This window comes from Heterodontus francisci, chromosome 2 (genome assembly GCF_036365525.1).
Source record: "Heterodontus francisci isolate sHetFra1 chromosome 2, sHetFra1.hap1, whole genome shotgun sequence".
Lineage (NCBI taxonomy): Eukaryota > Metazoa > Chordata > Chondrichthyes > Heterodontiformes > Heterodontidae > Heterodontus > Heterodontus francisci.
Window position 1 is genome coordinate 66,343,258 of NC_090372.1, and position 20,532 is coordinate 66,363,789.

At 43.7% G+C, this 20,532-nt stretch overlaps 1 protein-coding gene across 2 annotated transcripts in view; it reads left to right on the forward strand.

Moving 5' to 3' along the window:
- Window positions 1-20,532, forward strand: part of LOC137384581 (A disintegrin and metalloproteinase with thrombospondin motifs 16) — a 375,653-nt gene that overhangs the window by 234,937 nt on the left and 120,184 nt on the right. For both annotated transcript variants that reach the window (XM_068058730.1, XM_068058724.1), the window contains 2 exons: window positions 2,717-2,889; window positions 16,978-17,108. In XM_068058730.1, the coding sequence (XP_067914831.1) occupies window positions 2,717-2,889; window positions 16,978-17,108 (304 nt within the window). The remainder of the gene's footprint in view (window positions 1-2,716; window positions 2,890-16,977; window positions 17,109-20,532) is intronic.

Here is a 20,532-nt window from a genome sequence, read left to right on the forward strand (position 1 = left end):
TATTTACCCTATCAAAGCCCGTCATGATTTTGAACATCTCTGTCAAATTTCCCCTTAACCTTCTCCGCTATAAGGAGAACAATCCAAGTTTCTCTCGTCTTTCCATGTAACTGAAGTCTTTCATCCCTGATATTATTTTAGCAGATCTCCTGTTACAAGGTTAGTTTATTGCTTCTTAAAATGACATTCCCAGAATTGAACACAATACTCCAGCTGGGGCCTAGCCAGTGTTTTATAAAGTATCAGCATAACTTCCTTGTTTTTTATACTGTCTGCTCCCAATATTTACTGAAGGGTGATCTTGGAGCAGGGGTGTGATGGGGGTGGGGATTGAGGTGTTATGGTCAAGAAATCTGGAAGTGAGAATTTCCCGGAACACCATGGAGTTTTAACTTCAAAGCATGTTTGAGTTTATTTTGCCAGATTTCCCTCCCAAAAGCCCGTCCAGTAACAAAGGCTGCAAGTAGGTTTAGTGGTGGTGGGGGCAGGGGGAGAGATGCAGAGGTGGGGGAAATGTAGCGTCGGGGTGCGGGGGTGGGGGAGTCGAGATGTCATTGGGTCATTGTTGGGGAGTAATGGGAGACATCATGGCAGGGGAGGGATCAATAATCACAGGGAGTCGGGGGAGCGATTGTGGGAGAGGGGTGGAGGTCGTAGAGATTGCACGGGGGTGGAGGGGGTGGGGTAAGGGCTGGTTTTATAAGGTTAGTTTATTGAGCCTGGAGGAAACACTCCTGCTGTTCCTGGCCCACAAGCAGTGCCGTAAAGGCATTTCCCTGATTTATTCAGCCCTTCATGCCTCCTTTTACCCATCAGTTTTCCCATGGCCTGAGAAGCCCTGTTGACATGAGTTTAAAAATAGAAACCTTGTTAAAATGGAGGCATGCGGCCTCCTTAAAAAGATCCAATGACAGGCCGGCCTCCTGAGAGTGAATTGGTCTCTGCCCCCTTCCCCATCCCATCTCCATTGAAACTGGAAATGGCTGGCCTCATGGCAACTTAGGTTTGGGTTTGAAATTTTTGGCATTTTGACTTCTCACCTGGCCCAAATCTATCAATTTTTGAGGGATAAAATTACTCCCATGTGTCTATTTATAAAGCCAAGGATCCTGTATGACTTATTAACAACCTACTCAGCTTGTTTTGCCATCTTCAAAGACTTGTGTGTGTAAACCCCCAGGTCTCTGAATTATTACACCCCTTTTAATATTGTATCATGTATTTCACATTGCCTCTCCTCATTCTTCTCACCAAAATGAATCACTTCACCCTTCTCTGCTTTAAATTCCACCTGCCATGCATCTTCCTATTTTTGTCTGTGTCTTCCTGGAGTCTATTACTATCTTATTCACTGTTTACTATCATGACACTATTTTGCATCATAGACAAGCACACTGTTGCACTGAATCGATTCACTGCATTTTAACAAGCCAAAGGATGAAATTGTTTCTGTGATGGTAAACTGAAAGACCTGTGAAAGAGAGGGGCTTTGCTGCATCTAGTTGCACAGAGCTCGGTGAGTTTACTTTGAGGAATGCTGTTGACTACAGGACAACTGGAATTGGTGCCACTAGTTATGTGGAGAAGATAGAACCAAATTCTAGCCCAACAGCCTGGACAGCGGAGATGTTTTGCCCTTTAAAGGGGGAGGGGGTTTGTGGAGAAAGAAGATCAAGAGATTCCTTAATCACTGCATACTATAAAGAAAGACTCTGTAGTATAGTGTTAGAAACAACTTGGCATTTTTGACTTCACAGTGGTCTTAAAATACATGGGAAAGGGGAGTGATGTATCAGTAGCCAGGTGACATCACAAGAATGTAAGTGCTTGTTCAATTGTTTGTGGAATTGATTGATCATGGTAAGTTAAGGATTCTAAGCTGAATAAGACGAGTTGCAAGACAAATACACAGCAGGTAATAAAAGGGAGGACAGACTCAATCAGGTGCATGATTGTTTTCCCTGGCTCTTGTAAGTGCCTGAAAAGGAATGCACCTGTCCACACCTGTGTAATTGATTGCTATGACAAACTATAATGGTCATGCATTGAAACAACAGTCATGCTTTGTCAAATATCACTGGGGTGGGAACACATTCTGTGGTGTTTCTGTAGAGAGATGTTTCTGTTGTAAAATAAAATGCTGAAGCCCTTTGACTGCTGGATGTTCAGTTTTAATCACATTTTTTTTAAAAATAGACCAGGAGTGTAATATATAAAACATAACTTTAGAGCTGTGGGTTTCCTGCCTCTTGATTCTGGACTTCATTTACAGTTCCTTAAAAAAAAAGACATACCGGAATTCATTATAATGTGTCAACATTTCATGAATCAATAACTGTCTTTTTAAAAAATTCTGGACTGACTGGTTTGAAATGTTAGCTCTGCTCCTCTTGACGCCAGTAAAAAAAAAAGCTATTTTTTGGTGGCGATTGCTGCTGTTAGGTCTCAACAATCCCACCAAATCCAAAACGGAGCCTGTGCCTGTATGGTGTTGGAAGTATTTAAGGCATCCTTGGGGTGCAAAACATTGTCCTGCAAAATTGATCATCCTATTACAAGTATAATCTGACCAAACTATTGGCATAACGTCTACAGTCTTATGAGGGTAGATTTTATGAATATGTTTACCATTTGTTTTTAGTATCTATTTCTTAATTATAATGTTAGTTCTGATGCTTTATGTTATATGAAAAAAATGCATTCTTCTTCTCAATAGGCCCCAATATGGAGGAAAATTCTGTGATGGTACTCATCGCACATACAAGCTTTGCAATAATCAAAAATGCCCTAAAAATGGCATTGATTTTAGATCACAGCAGTGTGCAGAATACAACAGCAAACCATTCCGAGGATGGTACTACAACTGGAAGCCATATATTCATGTTGAGGGTAAATATATTATTTTAAAAAAAGGCTCCAACATATTGCTTTGCAAATCATGAATAATATTATGTATCCTGTGTGGTCAAATGCCAATATTGCTTTGTTTTGATACTACAAAAGTAATTTTCAATTTCAAAATGAAGTTTGAAGCTTCTTGTAAGCTTATAATAATAGCAACAACTTGCATTTGTATAGCACCTTTAATATAAAATGTCTCACAGAGATTCATCTAGGAGAAAATAAACGGAATAATAGTAGGAGAATCAGAAGAATTGACAAAGAACATTATTAAAAAGATATATTTGGGGAATGCTTTTAAAATCAGAGAGAGAATAGCAGGAAAAAGAGATTTAAGGAAGGGATTTCAGAAGGTGGAACTCGGATAGGTAACAGACATGGAGTAAAGAATACCAGGCCTGGGCAGGGTGAGGGAGGGATGGGTGCAGAAATGGGATCAGGGCAGTGTTAAACAACTGTAGGATTGCCCTGGGATGCAAGGCTGAAGATTTTTGTGAACTTACCTAGTTTACACCCTTACCTAGTGGTAAGGCCATGTAAGGATTTGTAAATGAGGGCAAACATTTTGAATTTGATGCCTTTGGAGACAGGGAACCGATGGAAGTTGGTGAGGATCATGGTTATAGGCAAGCAGGAGGCAGAATTTTAAACAAGTTGGAGTTTGTGTAGAAAGGTGCTGGGGAGATTGTTGAGGAGCTTTTTGAAGAAGACAAGTCTTGGCATTACAAAAGTGTAGATATTCAGTAGCAGTGGATGGAGGCAGAGCAGAGGTCTGAGTGAAAGTTTCAAGACCAAAAAATTGAAATGTCCGCCCTATTTTACAGGCTTAAAATAGGCTTTGAAAGGTCCAATATGGTGGGTAGCAGCCAGACATTTCTTCCATGCTGGAAGTGCAACAGTTGCCATATTGATAAAGGCTCCTCCATAATTGTCTAGGGGCATGCCTGAAAAGGGTATTAGGCCCCTTGCATATGATGCAAAATCTGATTGTGCATGACCACAGACTGCTGCAGTCAGTTTCTTCAGGCATAGGGCAGCCAAATCAGCAGTCCTTAAAGGGACCACTGGAGGCTACTACCTGAAAGGTAAGTTTGAGCATTTTTAGTTACCATATTTTGGAGCCAGAAGGAGCAGGAGAACTTCATTGCAGAGTAAAATCAGATTGGGTGTAAGTTGGAGGCACAATCTATTTTCGACAGACTAGTTAGGTTCAAATACGGGCTGTGGGGTTTGAAACCCAGCTTTGGGTTGAACAGATAGTGCAGCTGAATGCGTGGCTGGGGAGATGTGCTTTAGATTCCTGGGACATTGGGAACAGCTCTGGGGGGTGTTAGGACCAGTTCAGACAGGATGGTTTGCACCTCAACAGGGCCAGGACAAAATAAAAGCAAAATACTGTGGATGCTGGAAATCTGAAATATAAACAAGAAATGCTGGAAATACTTAGCAGGTCTGGCAGCATCTGTGGAGAGAGAAGCAGAGTTAACGTTTCAGGTCAGTGACCCTTCTTCAGAACTGGCAAATATTAGAAATGTAAAAGGTTATATGCAAGTAAAGCGGGGGTGGGGCAAGAGATAACAAAGGAGAAGGTGTAGATAGGACAAAGTCACAGAATAGTTGACCAGAAGGTCATGGAGCAAAGGCAAACAATATTTTAATGGTGTGTTGAAAGACAAAGCATTAGTATAGAGAGGGTGTTAACGGACTGAAAATTGAACAGCCGCAAGTACAAATATGAAAAAAACAGTGGGTAAGCAAACTGAACAAACTAAGATGAAATAAAATAAAATAAACACAAAAAATATATTTAAAAAAAGGAAAAAGAAAAAATAACTAAAAATAAAAGTAAAATGGGGGGCCCGTTATGCTCTGAAATTATTGAACTCAATGTTCAGTCCGGCTGGCTGTAGTGTGCCTAATCGGTAAATGAGATGCTGTTCCTCAACCTTGTGTTGATGTTCACTAGAACATTGCAGCAATCCCAGGACAGAGATGTGAGCATGAGAGCAGGGGGGAGTGTTAAAATGGCAAGCAGCCGGAAGCTCGGGGTCCTGCTTGCGGACTGAACGGAGGTGTTCCGCAAAGCGGTCACCCAGTCTGCGTTTGGTCTCCCCAATGTAGAGGAGACCACACTGTGAGCAGCGAATACAGTATACTACATTGAAAGAAGTACAAATAAATCGCTGCTTCAGCTGAAGGAATGTTTGGGCCTGGGATAGTGAGGAGAGAGGAGGTAAATGGGCAGGTATTACACCTCCTGCGATTACAAGGGAAGGTGCCATGGGAAGGAGACGAGGCGGTAGGGGTAATGGAGGCGTGGACCAGGATGTCACGGAGGGCACGATCCCTTCGGAATGCTGACAGGGGAAGGGAGGGGAAGATGCGTTTGGTAGTGGCATCACGCTGGAGGTGGCGAAAATGGCGGAGGATGATCCTTTGGATATGGAGACTGATGAGGACAAGGGGAACCCTGTCATGGTTCTGGGAGGGAGGGGAGAGGGTAGAGGTGCGGGAAATGGGCCGGACACGATTGAGGGCCCTGTCAAGCACAGTGGGGGGGGGGGGGGGAATCCTCGGTTGAGGAAAAGGAAGACATATCAGAAGCGCTGTCATGGAAGGTAGCATCGTCAGAGCAGATGCATCGGAGACGGAGAAACTGGAAGAATGGAATGGAGTCCTTGGAATGGAACGGAATGGGCCAGGCCAAATGTGCTCACAGGGTAGTTTGCTAGTGCTGTGGGAGAGGGTTTAAACTAATTTGCCAGGGGGATGGAAAGCATGATATAACATTAGAAAGGAGAAACAAAATGCATAAAGGATTGGGGGAGACAGATAGCATCAGAGTAAAAAACAGTAAGGTTTTACATGGGGTCTGACTGTGAGGGAATACAGTAAGATCTCATTCAGATTTACAGTGCATGAAGTATGGTAAATAAGATTGGTGAGCTGTAGATGCAAATAGGCACATGGGAATATGTTGTGGTGATACTGGAAACCTGGCTCAAAACAGAGCAGAACTGGGTACTAAATATTCCTGGATACAAGATGTTCCGCAAAGATAGGGAAGGAACAAAAGGAGGAGGGGTGGCAGTATTGATTAAGGAGAATATTACACTGCTGGGGAGAGAGAGGATGTCCAGAAGAGTCAAGGTCTGAATCAATTTGGTTAGAGTTAAGAAAAAATAGGTATACCATTACACTACTGGGTGTATTCCCACCAAATAGTGGGAAAGATATAGAGGAGCAAATTTGCAAGGAAATTACAGAGAGGTGAAAGAACTATAGAGCAGTGATAACGGGAAACTTTAATTCTCCTAATATAGACTTGGATAATAGAGTATAGGGCAGAGAGGAGGAAGAGTTACTAAAGTGTGTTCAGGAGAATTTTCTTGACCAGTATGTTTACCCAATGAGAAAGGAGGCATTGCTAGATCCATTTCTGGGGAATGAGGCAGGTCTCGTGTCAGTGGGGGAACATTTAGGGTACAGTGATTATAGCTAATCTTATGATACAATGGAAAAGGACAAGGACAATCCAGAGTAAAAATACTTAATTGGAGGAGGGTCAATTTCAGTAGGTTGAGAAGAGGCCTGTCCTGGGTAAATTGGAATATAGAATTGGCAGGCAAAACTGTCATAGAACAATCGGCTGTCATTAAAGAGGAGATGGTTCGGGTACCGTCCCATGAGGGGAAAATTTAGGGTGAACAAAGCCAAAGCTCCTTGGATGATGAAAGAGATGGAGAGTAAGATTAAACAGAAAAACAGTGCATAGGACAGATGTCAGGTTGATACAAGTGAGAACCAGGCTGAATATAGAAAGTTCAGAGGGGAAGTGAAAAAAGAAGTGAGGCAGTGTCTGAGAAGAGACTGTCAGCTAACATAAAAGGGAATCCAGAAGTTTTGACTAAAAGGGCTGAAAGAGGAGGCGCAGGGTCAAGTAGGGACCAAAAAGGAGACCTGGGTATGGCTGAAGTGCTAAATGAGTACTTTCCATCTGTCTTTACCAAGAAAGAAGATGCTGACGGAGCCCTGGTGAATGAGGAAGTAGTTGCTATACTGGATGGGCTAAAAATTGATGGAGAGGAGGTATTAGAAAGGCTGGTTGAACTTTAAAGTTGATCTCACCAGGACCAGGATGCATGCAAGGATGCTGAGGGAAGTAAAGGTGTAAATTGCAGAGTTAAAGGCCATAACTTTCCAATACCCCTTAGATATGGGGATGTCAGAGGACTAGAGAATTGCACATGTTACACCTTTGTTCAAAAAGTCTATAAGGATAAACCCAACAACTACAGGCCAGTCTATTTAACCTCTATGGCGGGAAAGCTTTTAGAAATGATAATCCAGGATAAAATTAAGTCACTTGGACAAATATAGATTAGTTAAGGAAGGCGGCATGGATTTGCTCAAGGCAAATTGTGTTTAACCAACTTGATTGAATTTTTCGATGAGGTAACAGAAAAAGGGTTGATGAGGTCAATGCAGTTGACGTGTATATGGACTTCCAAAAGGCTTGCCAGCAAAGTTCAATCCCATAGAATAAAAAGGCAGCATGGATACAAAGTTGGCTGAGTGACAGAAACAATGAGTCATGGTGAACGATTGTTTGCTGGACTGGAGAAAGCTTTGCAGTGGGGTTCCCCAGGGGTCGGTAGTAGGATCACTGCTTTTCTTGATATACGTCAATGATTTGGACTTGGGTGTACAGGGCACAATTTCAAAATTTGCAGATGACACAAAACTTGCAAGTATTGAGAATTGTGAGGAGGATAGTAATAGAGTCCAAGAGGGCATAGACAGGCTAGTGGAATGGGTGGACATTTGAGTAAAATTACAAAATTTGCTGATGATATGAAACTTGGAGGTGTGGCAGTGAGGATGATGCAAATCAACTGTAACAGGACAGATAGGCTCACAGAATGGGCAGAGAAATGGGAGATCGAATTTAATACAGAGAAGTGTGAGCTGATCCATTTTGGTAAAAGGGATAAGGAGAGACCATATAGACTAAATGGCACAGTCCTTAAGGTTGTACAGGGACAGAGGGACCTGGGGGTTCATGTGCATAGATCTGCATAGATAGTGAAGGTGACAGGACATATTGAGAGAGTAGTTAGCAAAGCAATGGGATCTTGGGCTTCATAAAGAGAGGCGTTGAGTACAAAAGCAGGGAAATTATGCGGAACCTTTATAAAACTCTGGTTAGGCCCCAACTGGGGTATTGTGTCCAGTTCTGGTCACCAAACCTTAGGAAGGATGTGAGGGTCCTTGAGAGGGTGCAGAGGAGATTTACCAGAATGGTTCCAGGGATGAGGGATTTTAGTTACAAGGTTAGGTTGGAAAAGCTGGTGGTGTTCTCACTGGAGCAAAAGGGATTGAGGGAAGATTTGATAGAGGTGTACAAGAGTATGCCATGTTGAGGTGAGGCAGGCAAAGTTATTCCCATTAACTGATGGTCCAAGGACTAGGGGACACAGATTTAATGTTTTGTGCAGGTGATGCAGGGGGGATGTGTGGGAGAACTTTTTTTACGCAGGGAGTGGTGATGACCTGGAACTCACTACCTACAAGGATGGTGGAAGCAGAGACCATGAATGATTTCAAAAAGAAATTGGATGGGCACTTGAGAGAAATAAACTTGCAGGGCTACGGGGATAGAGCAAGGGAATGGGACTGATTGGATTGTTCTACAGAGAGCAGGCATGGACCTGATGGGCTGAATGGCCTCCCTCTGTGCTGTAATTACAGGAGAAAAAAAGTGTGAAGCGATAGATTTTGGTGGGAAGAACGAGGAGAGGAATTATAAAATAAAAGGTACAATTCTAAAGGGAGTGCAGGAACAAAGAGGCCTGGGGGTATATGAGCAGAAATTGTTGAAGGTGGCAGGTTGAGAAAGTGGTTAAAAAGACATTTGGGATTCTGGACTTTATTAATAGAGACAAAGGGTACAAAAGCAAGAAATTTATGATGAACCTTTATACAACACTGGTTCAGTCTCAACTGGAGTATTGTGACCAGTGCTGTGGGGAAAGAACAGGAGAGTGGGACTAGCTCAATTACTCTTGCAGAGAGCCAAAATAAACTTCTTCTACCACATGAACTCCTTCTATGCTGAAACCATTTTATGATTCTGAGAATGTCAAAGTTGTGCACTATCTGGTTGAACCCAAGTCAGCAGCTGGAGGGAGATGAAGTTAAGAGTAAAGATACGGAGATTCTGGCAGGAGTTAAATAAGACTACTTCAGGTTCCCAGAAAGTGGGGAACATTTTGGCTTCACCATGACTTAAGGTCAGGTAGACAGTCTGCTAACAGAAGCTAGGTTTTAGAATCGAGGGTGGTGGTGGAGAGAGAGAACTGGATATTGTTAGCAGTTGTGAAAAATGACGCCATGTCTGCAACTAATGATCCTGAAATTCCTTGAGTCAGAATCTCAGCAGTTACACCAGGGTCATACCTCTAGTACCCCCAGCACAGACCCACCCTCGGTGGGGAGGTTGCCCAGGTTTTTGCTTAAAGGGGCTGATTTGTCAAAGATCCACATTCTAAATGAGGCAGTGGCTAGAATTTTGCCTTGCTCCTTGGTGACTGTGCAAAGTGAGAGAAGAAAACATGCTGCATTGGAATAAGTAGGACTACCTCTGCCCTACTGGAGGCCAGTAGACCTCACTTAACTATGCATACCATATGCTAGGTTCTGATATAGCCTGAGGAGTGGGAATTTCTGGTGTATGGAGTCCTAACCCCAGCTCTTCACCTCACCATCATATGGCTTGTAAGGGTGAATGGACATTTTGCCCTTGACAAAATAACTGAAAACTCCCCACAATATCATATCTTGGCTTCGCATCAGTCTGCTGCAGGCTTTAGGGGAGGATACTGGAAAATCTTCAGATTGTGTTGGGACTATTGTCTCCAAGAGGTCGCGTACAAATGAGGAAGTGGATAGAACTTTTTGGTGCTCCAGAGGTGACTACAGGTTAGGAAGAGAAGCCATTGCTGAATATGTGCTGAGTACATTGGAATAAATAGAGTGAAACCAAACATGACAAGCCCCACAAAAGTTAACTGCGGAGGACAGAGAGTGGAGGAGATGGAAGTGGTACACTAAGTTAAATGCTGAGGAGAGGTAGAGGAGGATGTGGACAGGCAAAGCATCAGATTCAGTCATGTGACTCAGGCAGTTTCAATGCAGTATTCAAGTTGTTGGGATTTGAAGATGTGAGCATGGAATTGGGTAGTAGTAAGGTGCTCATGGACATTGGAGGGGAAAGAAAGTTTAGGTATGAGATGGTAATTAGAAAGAGTCAAAGAATCAACAATGGGTTTTCTGAGGAGGAATGGCAGTTTTGAATTGGGGGTAAGCACTGCCCTTGCAAAATGAGCAATTTGTGATGTCAGCAAGCACTTGGACAGGATGAGATAGTTCAGGATACATTCTCTTATGTTACTTTTAACATGACTACAGTTAGGATTTATCTTTAAAATTATTTGTTGAACAACATGAAAACCTGCTGGTTTATTCATTAGGTTTTCAAAGTCATCACTCACAAATGCCAAAATTGAAATTCATTTAATCAGTTCCTACATGGTAGATGAAGCAAAGTGCTTCACCTAGGTATTAGATAGGATAAAACTGGCATTACCTGTCTATAACGCTTAGATTTAATGGCTGTGATTCCCAGGAAATTAATCCACAAGTACTGGTAGCTGTCTGGTGTATTACTAACACCATTCTTCTTGAAGAAGGTTAGGCAGTAGAGACTGTTTCTGAGTGAAGTATTCCACACACCCAGGCTGCCTCACTGGCAAGTCACCCCAAGGGCCTTATCTTGGCAGCGGTAGGAGCAAAGGTGGCCAGAATGATGCTTTGTTGCTACAGTTTTTGATCAACAAGCAGTGACTTTTGAGGAATTAATCTACAATTCTACAACTTGCATGCTTTTTAAAATTAATAGGAAATTCTCAAACGTGTATCACTAAAATATTTCTTGATTCTAAATTTGAAGGTTAGAGCAATAGTGACCAGAGCAATGCTTTGTTGTTGCGGCTTTTAGATTTGTCAGCTGTTGAGTCTCGGGATCTATCCACAGGCACAGTGGCTGTCTGGTTTGTTACGAGCACTTTTTTTACGTGGAAGTCTAGGCATTTGCAACAGCTGTTTCAATAAGGGCACAAGAAATATTTAATCTATGGAAATACATCTTCAGTGCACTGCCCTTCAAATAGCTTCTGGATTCACTCCTCTGTCTTTGCACCTGGACATCAGTTTGTCCATTTAAACTCCTTATCTGGTCTCCTTATCTGAGGAAGGATGTTCTTGCTATGGAGGGAGTGCAGCGAAAGTTCGCCAGACTGATTCCTGGGATGGCAGGACTGACGTATGAAGAGAGATTGGGTCGATTAGACTTGTATTTGCTAGAGTTTAGAAGAATGAGAGGGGATCTCATAGAAACCTACAAAATTCTAACAGGACTGGACAGACTAGATGCAGGATGGATGTTCCCGATGGCGGGTAAGTCCAGGACCAGGGGTTACAGTCCAAGGATCAGGGGTAAACCATTTAGCACGGAGATGAGGAGAGATTTCTTCACCCAGAGAGTGGTGAACCTGTGGAATTCTCTACCACAGAAAGCAGTTGAGGTCAAATCATTAAATATATTCAAAAAAGGGTTAGATATAGTTCTTAGGGCTAATGGGATCAAGGGATATGGGGAGACAGCGGGAACAGATTACTGAGTTTGGATGATCAGCCATGATCGTATTGAATGGCGGAACAGGCTCAAAGGGCCGAATGGCCTAATCCTGCTCCTATTTTTCTAAGTTTCTAAACAGTATTTATGGCCACCTCTTCAACCTCACCATCTCAGGTGGCCTCACTACTCCCATCATCTCTATCACAGATCAGGCCATCTCTGATCATTTCCTTATATCACACTCCACCCACATCTCCTTTTCCCCTGCAAACCCCATTCCTTTCTGTGTCCACCCTGTAAAAATCTCTCCCTCGAGTCACTTACCACCACACTTTCAAATTCCCAACTGTCTAGGCTTTGACACTCCATTTGTCATGATATTTCTGCAGCTCCAGATCTGCTCAGTCACATGCTCTCCTCCACCTTTGAAACATTTTTCCCATTAAAACCTCTCTCTCATCCAGCTTTTTCCCCTCTATGGCCCTCATCTCTGCTCCCTTAAATGCAAGGGATGTAGACTCGAACACTTATGGCAGACAACTGGTTTAGCCATTCACTGCCAATTCTGCTCGGAGCACATAAAGCATTATCGGGACCTGCTCTCCTTTGCCAAAACTGTTGACTATTCAAAGATTATCCTGGAATGGAAAGATAACCCCCAACTTCTCTGCTCCATATTCTTAAACCAGCCTCACATGCCTCCTTCACCATCACTTCTGATAAGTTTGAGGAGCTTGTGAACTTTTTTTTATCACAAAGATTGAGACTATCCGATCAGCTGCCTTTTCCGCTTCCCTCCCTTCCACCCAGCCAAACTTTCCCATATGTTTTCTGCTGCCTTGTCCTTAAACCCACATTTTGCTCTAGATTCTATCCCATCTCCCATTGTACTTGCTGCAAACTCATCTTGTCCATGAGACCCACCTTGTGCTCCCTCGACCCTATTCCTACCTAAATGTTGAACACCTAACTTCCCTTCCTGGCCCCCGAGTTAGCTGATATGGTTAACTATTCCTCCTTCTTGCCTGGAAATCTGCCGTCATCACCCTTCTCCTCAGAAAACAAAAGCCTTGACCCCTCTGTCCTTGCAAACAACCACTCCATCTGTCGTTTCCCTTTCCTCTCCAAAGTCCTTGAATGTATTGTTGCCTGCCAAATCCGTGGCCATCTTTCCCACAATACCACATTCAATTCTCCCCCCAATCAGGTTTCCCTCCCCGCCACAGTACTGAAATGGGTCTTATTAAATTTACAAAGGACATCCCATGTGACTGACTGTGGTAAACTATCCCTTCTCATCCTTCTTGACCTACCTGCAGCCTTCGACACTGGTGACCACATCATCCTCCTCCAGTGGATCTCCTCCATTGTTTGGCTGTGTGAGACTATCCTTGCCTGATTCCATTCCTTTCAATCGAAATGTAGCCAGAGAATTACCTGAAATGCCCACGCTGCTTCTCTGACATCCGGTTTCAGACCCACAGAAACTTCATCCATCTAAATATTGCGAAGACAGAAGCTGGTGTCTTTGGTTCTCCCCCATCTTCCTTCCACCCCAGTCAACAAAGTCTGTTCCCTAGCCACTGATTTCATCCCACTCCCCGGCAAATGTCTGAAGTTGAGCCAGACCATTCACAATCTTGGTGTCTGTGTTTGACTCTAAGATGAACTTCCGACCACATATTCGCTCTATCATCAAGACTGGCTACTTCCACCTGCATAGCATCACCGGGCTCCAGTCCCTGCCTCAGCTTATCTGCTGCTGAAACCTTCATCCGTGCCTTTGTTATCTCTAGACTTGATTATTCTTGGCCAGCCACCAATCATCCACACTGCATAAACTTGTGCTCATCAAAAACTCTGCTGAGTATATTTTAACTTGCATCTAATCCCATTTACCCATTGTACTATAATAAAAACAGAAATTGCTGGAAATACTCAGCAGGTCAGGCAGCATCTGTGGAGAGAGAAGCAGAGTTAACGTTTCAAGTCAGTGACCTTTCATCAGAACCTGTCACAGACCTGAAACATTAACTCTGTTTCTCTTCACAGATGCTGCCTGACCTGCTGAGTATTTCCAATACTTTGTTTTTATTTCAGATTTCCAGCATCTACAGTATTTTGCTTTTATTACCCATTGTACTTCTGCTTGCTGACCTACATTGGCTCACGATCTAGCAACACCTCAATTTTAAAGTTCCTGTCCTTGTTCTCAAGTCTCTTCATGGCCTTTCCCCTCCAATCACTGTAACTTCTTTAAGCCCTACAAACCTTCGAGATCTCTGCACTTCCCAAATTCTTGCCTCTTTGACATCCCTGACTTTAATTACTCCACCATTGGTGGCCGTACTTTCAGTCGCCTAGACCTTGAAATCTGGAGTTCCCTCCCTAAACCTCTCCGTCTCGCTACCTCTCTCCCCTCTTTTATGTCGGTCCTTAAAATGTACGTCTTTGACCAAGCTTTTGGTCATCTCTCCTGCTGTCTCCTGTGGCTTACTGTCAACTTTAGATTGCAGTGTTCGAGACAAGAAAGACAAGCTGGTGTTGATGCCAGTGATCTGAGAAGCAGTCTGCGACCTTAAACATATATTTCATCAGCTTAAACAAACTGCTGAAAGTGTGAGGTCTCATGGGAAAGGAGAAAAAACTGTTTCTATTTTTAAATGTTTGTGCATTGTGAACTGCTCCATAAGTCTGCTGTTCTACTATCATTTGCAAGTTGTTGTGAAGTGGTTTTGGATGCACAGCAACCTGAAAATGTCAATATAACTAGAACAATCAGGTTTGTGATCTGACTTCTGAGTGTGCAGAAGTGTGAGGTCCAATCGATAGTCTTCCAGCACTTGCCTTTTGCACAGGGTACAGTATAGCTTCCATAGGTGCTGTGTGAAGCTTCAAAACTGACCAGTCTGTTGGACATCCTGGGATCTTTATAAGCTTATCATGTAATATTTTTAATATCAGAAGGAAGCGAACACTCCTACCAGCTATCTCATAGGATTTAAATTTAGAATGTGGGAAACAAACCTTTCTGCGTGCTTTCAAATCACATGCAAAGAGTCTTTCCTGGGTAGGCAGAATGCAACTTGCAGCAAGGTACAGCCTGCAGTATGACTTGGGTCTGCCAACTGTACCTTGTATTACACAGAAACCCCCAGTATCTATAAATTAACTATGCACTAGTAGGCAGTACTGTGGTGGCTTCAGCCTCAGATTTAGCCATGCACTGATCACATGCCATTATTTTTGATTGGGCAGTTTCTTGGCAACTTAGACAATGCTGTAATTTTTTTTTTACTAAGTTAAACCAAACTTATATCCAAAAACATTCTTTGTAGGAAAACAAAATACTGCAGGTGCTGGAAATCTGAAATAAAAACAGAAAATACTGGAAATACTCAGCAGGTCAGGCAGCATCATGGAGAAAGAAACAGAGTTCATCTTTCAGGTCGATGACCTTTTGTCAGAACTGTTCTGATAACAGGTCATCGACCTGAAACATGAACTCTGTTTCTCTCTTCACAGATGCTGCTTGACCTGCTGAACATTCTTTGTAGGTTCTTCAAGTATTTTTATTATAGCTTTTAAATTAATCTTTAAACAATTTTATACTTCTGAAACTTTTTGGTGAATTCCTGTGCTCATTAATACAAGGGCTGTCATTGTTGAGAAATAGAATATTTTTCTACTTTTGGTACCCATTGTTAGCATCTTGAGGCTTCCTGCCTGGCAGATACAGGCAGCAGAGTCCCAGAAATTATAGGGGAAAAAAATTAACATCATGTTGCGGCTGTCCCTGTGGTGACAGCAATCTTCTCCTGGGCCTACTGCTGGGAGGTTGGGGTGCTCCCTGCCACTCCTCCCCCAGCCCTACACAACTGCCAACCCCCAGGTCAGGCAGTAGGCCCATTTAAAATTCAGATCAGGATCCTGTGAACACATTTGCCATTATAGGACACGCTCTGTCCTGTATCAACTGGTGGTTCAGCCAAAGTAGATTGCGCAGGTAAGTCTGCTGTGCCCCACAAAAATACTGTGAGCGAGCAGCTGCCTGTCAGGGTTTGCCCCCCTCAGTCCCACCACCCCCCGCCCCCACAATCACAAATTCCAGAACTTACCTGTGGCTGCCTCCAGCATCCCAGCCAGCTGACATTCCTGTGGCCCAAAACCAGCGAGCCGGCTCAGGACGTCCGTTTGGCCTCTGTAGCTGATCAGTCGAATTCATATGAGGCCTGACCTGAAAATCGCGGCATCCTTTTGGCTGCAGGAATGGGTAGCTGACCTAGTAGTCAAGCTCTACCCCTTAATGTGTTTAAAAACCCAGTCTAACTGCCGAACTAAAGGCTTTAATCACAACCTTATTACACTCCTTATTGCAACAACGAAAATGTCCTAAGCCAGCATTCTTATAATCTCTGAATGAGATTGCCAATTTGTGGACAGTTTTGTGCAATGAATCATGCTGAGGCTGTCCAAGCTTCTTTCACATAAGACTGTATCAAAGAGAGAGGAGCCATTGGGCTCATCAGTCTACGCTCAGTTGAAAACCAGATCCCAAAACAGGATGTCTACCAACGCCAGTGATCGGGGTCATTTAGGTCAGTTGGCTAGACAGCTAAAATGTGATACAGAAAAATGCTAACAGCGCGGGTTCAATCCCTGTACCGGCTGTGGTAGTTCAAGCATCCTTGCTGGCAGAGTGGTGACCCTCACATAAATATATAAATATGGCAAGCCTGTTGCCACACAGAGAGCACAACAAGCAAACCCCTCCCAGGGGTGTCCAAAAGCACTTAGTGCCTGATTGAGGGACCCAAAATTGGCTTTGGACAGTTGGGGCATGGGGGCACACTGAGAGCCCACCACCTCCCCCGCCACTCCCCCCCCGCCCTTGCTGCTAACCCCCCTCCCCCACAACCACCAGCCCGCGAAATCCGTCCCACCATCACTCACCAGTGTCCTGGTTCCATCGAAGATCCTGGGCCTCGGGTGGGTGCTGTACCAGCAGCAGCCGCTGCCTCCATAGTAGCAGTGCTGAGTAAAAGAAGCCCCTTTCAGTGGTGGGACTTCCATCACCAGGGTCCTTAATCTCGGGGAAGGCCTGCTGCTGCCCAGTTAAGTGCCTGATTGGCACAAGATGCGGCAGGCCTTCCCGAAAAGAGTTAGATGCGGGGCTCTCGCCAGCTCTTCAGTTGGTGGCCGAGACCCCTGTCACCTCCATTAAATACCGCCCATTATTTCTTGGATATTTTAAGCTTGTGCTCATATTGCATTTAAGACTTATCCTTCTTACAGTGTGTTTAAGACTTCTCTGTGCTCTGTACATTTATTTCTTCAGTGGCTCTAAATCTAATCATGTACCCATTTGTCCTTTACAGACCATGATCTTTGCAAACTCTATTGTGCAGCAGAGGATTTTGACTTCTTTTTTGCTCTTTCAAGTAAAGTCAAAGATGGAACAACTTGCTCTGAGGAAAGAGCTGATGTGTGCATAGATGGTATATGTGAGGTAAAATGTCTTGGCTATGACTATTCCCACACCTACCCCCGCCCCGCCACTGTGCACTTCTTCCAATCTTTTCATCATAAAAAATCTGTGCAACAGTACAACTGAAGATGACACAATATGCGGTTTTGTTTTAATTTCCTTTTCAATGTGCATAATGTCAACATAAGGCATATGCAACCTCAATTTAAAAAAAAAATTGTTTTATTTTGCTGCTGATCCGCCACTTTAAAGTAATTAAAAGATAAGTGGGACCATAAATCCACAGCTCTTCTGATACCCTGTGGGGGAGGACGGAATTTTAATGGTTGGATTGGGGGCAGGTGCAAGGTAAAAGATTTTCAAGTATCAAACACGCTTCTCACCCACCCACTTGCAGTTTTAACGGAGGTGGGTCGACAAGTGGGCGACCGATCTGCTCTCAAGTGGTGGATTGTTCCACTGAAATCTGTTGATTTTAACCCATGGAGGTCAGGTTTCTTAGGGCCGATAAAAGGAGGTGAAAATGGCCGGACCCATCAGCTAAGTGCATTTCCACCACTGCTCATTGGCCAGAAGGAGCAAGAGTGCTTCTTGCAGGTCTAACAAGCTTACAAACTTTTTTTCTTTTCCACAGATGCTGCCTGACCTGCTGACTATTTCCAGCATTTTCTGTTTTTATTTAAGCTTACAAACATGCCTCTTTATAGATCCTCACAATCCCCCAATCTCCAACTCCTGCAAGGCACCCCCCCTCCACGATCTCTAAGTGCTTACCCCCAATCTACGACTCCACCCACATGATCTCTTACTTACCTAGCATCTGCTCCCCGACTGTGTTCCTACCCAGGAGGCGACCAGCTTGTCAATCTGGTTGGCTCTTAGGCAGGAAACATGTTCATAAAATTGTAAAGATATTTCCCATCTAGAAATCCTTCCCCCACTACTCTCTTCACATCCCCGAGTAAATATCGAGGGCTCCCTTACCATCATACTGGTGGGAGTGTGCCAAAATGACTGGAAATTAGGCCCTGGCCTGGAAATGTTGGTTCCCAGCTTAGTATCAGGATTTTGATGTCTCCATTCACCCCTTTTACAAGGTTGTTGTCGCAGGAGGGAGTGCAGGTAGGGGCAGAGACTCCCAACACTGGAAGTACTTGCATCTCCGGCCCTTGGAGGAACCTGGCATTTCATCAGCAATTTGCCAGGGCACCAATGAGTATACATGGGCCCCATCTGTGGATCCAGCCTAGGGTTGTGGCTTAGATACCCAAAGATCAGGCAAGTTTCTTTCATATTTAAATACAGCCTGTTTACAAAGAAGGACTGTTAGGGAAAATCTATAATTCTTTCTGATGGACAGATTTCCCTTACATTTAGCCCCTTTTCAGGCAACATTGAGCTATAATTTGTGGCCTCTTTGGCAGTTGGGCACTCTAGCTACATCCCTAGTGGTGTGAGCACCTGCCAGTAGTAGGGAAATTAAGGAACCCCATCAATTCCAAACATGTTGGTGGGCTCATCTGCAAAGGTCCTCGCTGGGCACATCCTGGCATTTACACTAGGATGCAATCCTCTGTCCCAGCCCTATGGAGTTTTGACCACATGATGTGTGGTTCCAAAACAAGGAGGAAACTCCTTGAATAGAATGTTGAGGCCTAAAATTTGCACTTGTATCAAAAGATTATTCCAATTCATTATGAGAAACTTACACATGAAGCCATTAATGATGGACATATTACAATAACTTGCTTTTTCAATAAGTAGTGCAGTGCAGTGTCAGAAATAGCCAACTGGCGATAACAACCTGAGTGGGTGGATGAAATTGCCAAATGTTCTTTTTTGCAGCTACGTAATCCAGCAAGTGCTGTTTAACTATTATACTATGGGGAGTCTGTGGCTTACCTGTTGGTATCCCTTTGGCAAAAGACTTGCAGGTTGGTAGGTAAATTGGCCATTATAAATTGCCCCTAGTATAGGGAGGTGGTAGGGAAATATAGGGACAGGTGGGGATGTGGTAGGAATATGGGATTAGTGTAGGATTAGTATAAATGGGTGGTTGATGGTCGGCACAGACTCGGTGGGCCGAAGGGCCTGTTTCAGTGCTGTATCTCTAAACTAAATGTTTTGACTCTTGCGGCAGGAATTTCCTATGTGGTACTACCTGATTTCAATTGGAATAGTGGAGGAAAATGAGGCAAAATTGCATGGCAAGTTCAACCGCTACACTCCCCAGCCACGCCTCCCTCTCCCTCAACAACAAGCTCCATTTCTTTCCCCCGGGACTGCTGCCATAAAACCCTTGCATATAAATTCCAGCAGGAGAGGAGGGTCTGGTTCACTGCCCCATTTCCCACATGTCCACCCCTCTTGCTATAACTCTCTGGGACTGGCTGGTGAAAGATAGCCATGGACCGGGATCGCAGCAGTAATGGCCCTGATTTCTAAAACTGAAGGGATTGGGCCGAGTAGAGACCTTCTCTCATTCAAATTCAGCCCTCAAGTACCTATCTTTATAGGCCTCTATTGCAGCGAAAGCCAACAAAGCTTGCTTCTTCTTTGGAGATGTACTGTCCCTTTAATGTTCCTCACTACCTGATTATATGCTGCAATGGTGGCGGTATTGATTAAGGAGAGCATTGCAGTACTGGAGCAAAAGGATGTCCCAGAGGAGTTGAGGACAGAATCTATTTGTCTAGAGATAAGGAACAAAAAAGTTATGTTGTTGTCTATAGGCCACCAACCAGTGGGAAGGATGTAGAGGAACAATTTTGCAAGGAATTTACAGAGAGGTGGAAAAAGTACGGGGTAGTTATAAAGGGGTTCTTTAATTATCCAAACATAGAATGGGATAGATAGTAGTGTAAAGGATAGTGAAAGGCAAGAGTTTCCAGAGTGTGTTCAGGAAAATGTTCTACTGCAGAATGTTCCTAGTTCAACAAGAAAGGAGACACTGCTAGACCTGGTTCTTGGCAATGAGGTGGGCCAAGTGGATCAAGTGTCAGTAGGAGAACATTTAGGGGACAGTGATCATTGTATCAGTAGGTTTAGGCTGACTATGGAAAAGGATAAAGAGCAATCCAGAGTAAGAATAATTAACTGGAGGCAGTGATGTTGTGGTAATGTCACTGGACTAGTAATCCGGAGGCCTAGGCTAATACTCTGGGGATAGGGTTCGAATTCCATCCCGGCAGATGGTGAAATTTGAATTCAATTAATAAATCTGGAATTAAATGCTAGTCTAGTGTTGACCATGAAACCATTGTCAATTGTTGTAAAAACCCATCTGGTTCATTAATGTCCTTTAGAGAAGGAAATCTGCCGTCCTGACCTGGTCTGGCCGACATGTGACTCCAGACACACAGCAATGTGGCTGACTCTTAAACGCTCTCTGAAATGGCCTAGTAAGCCACTCAGTTGTATCAAACAGCTACATAGTCTAAGAAAA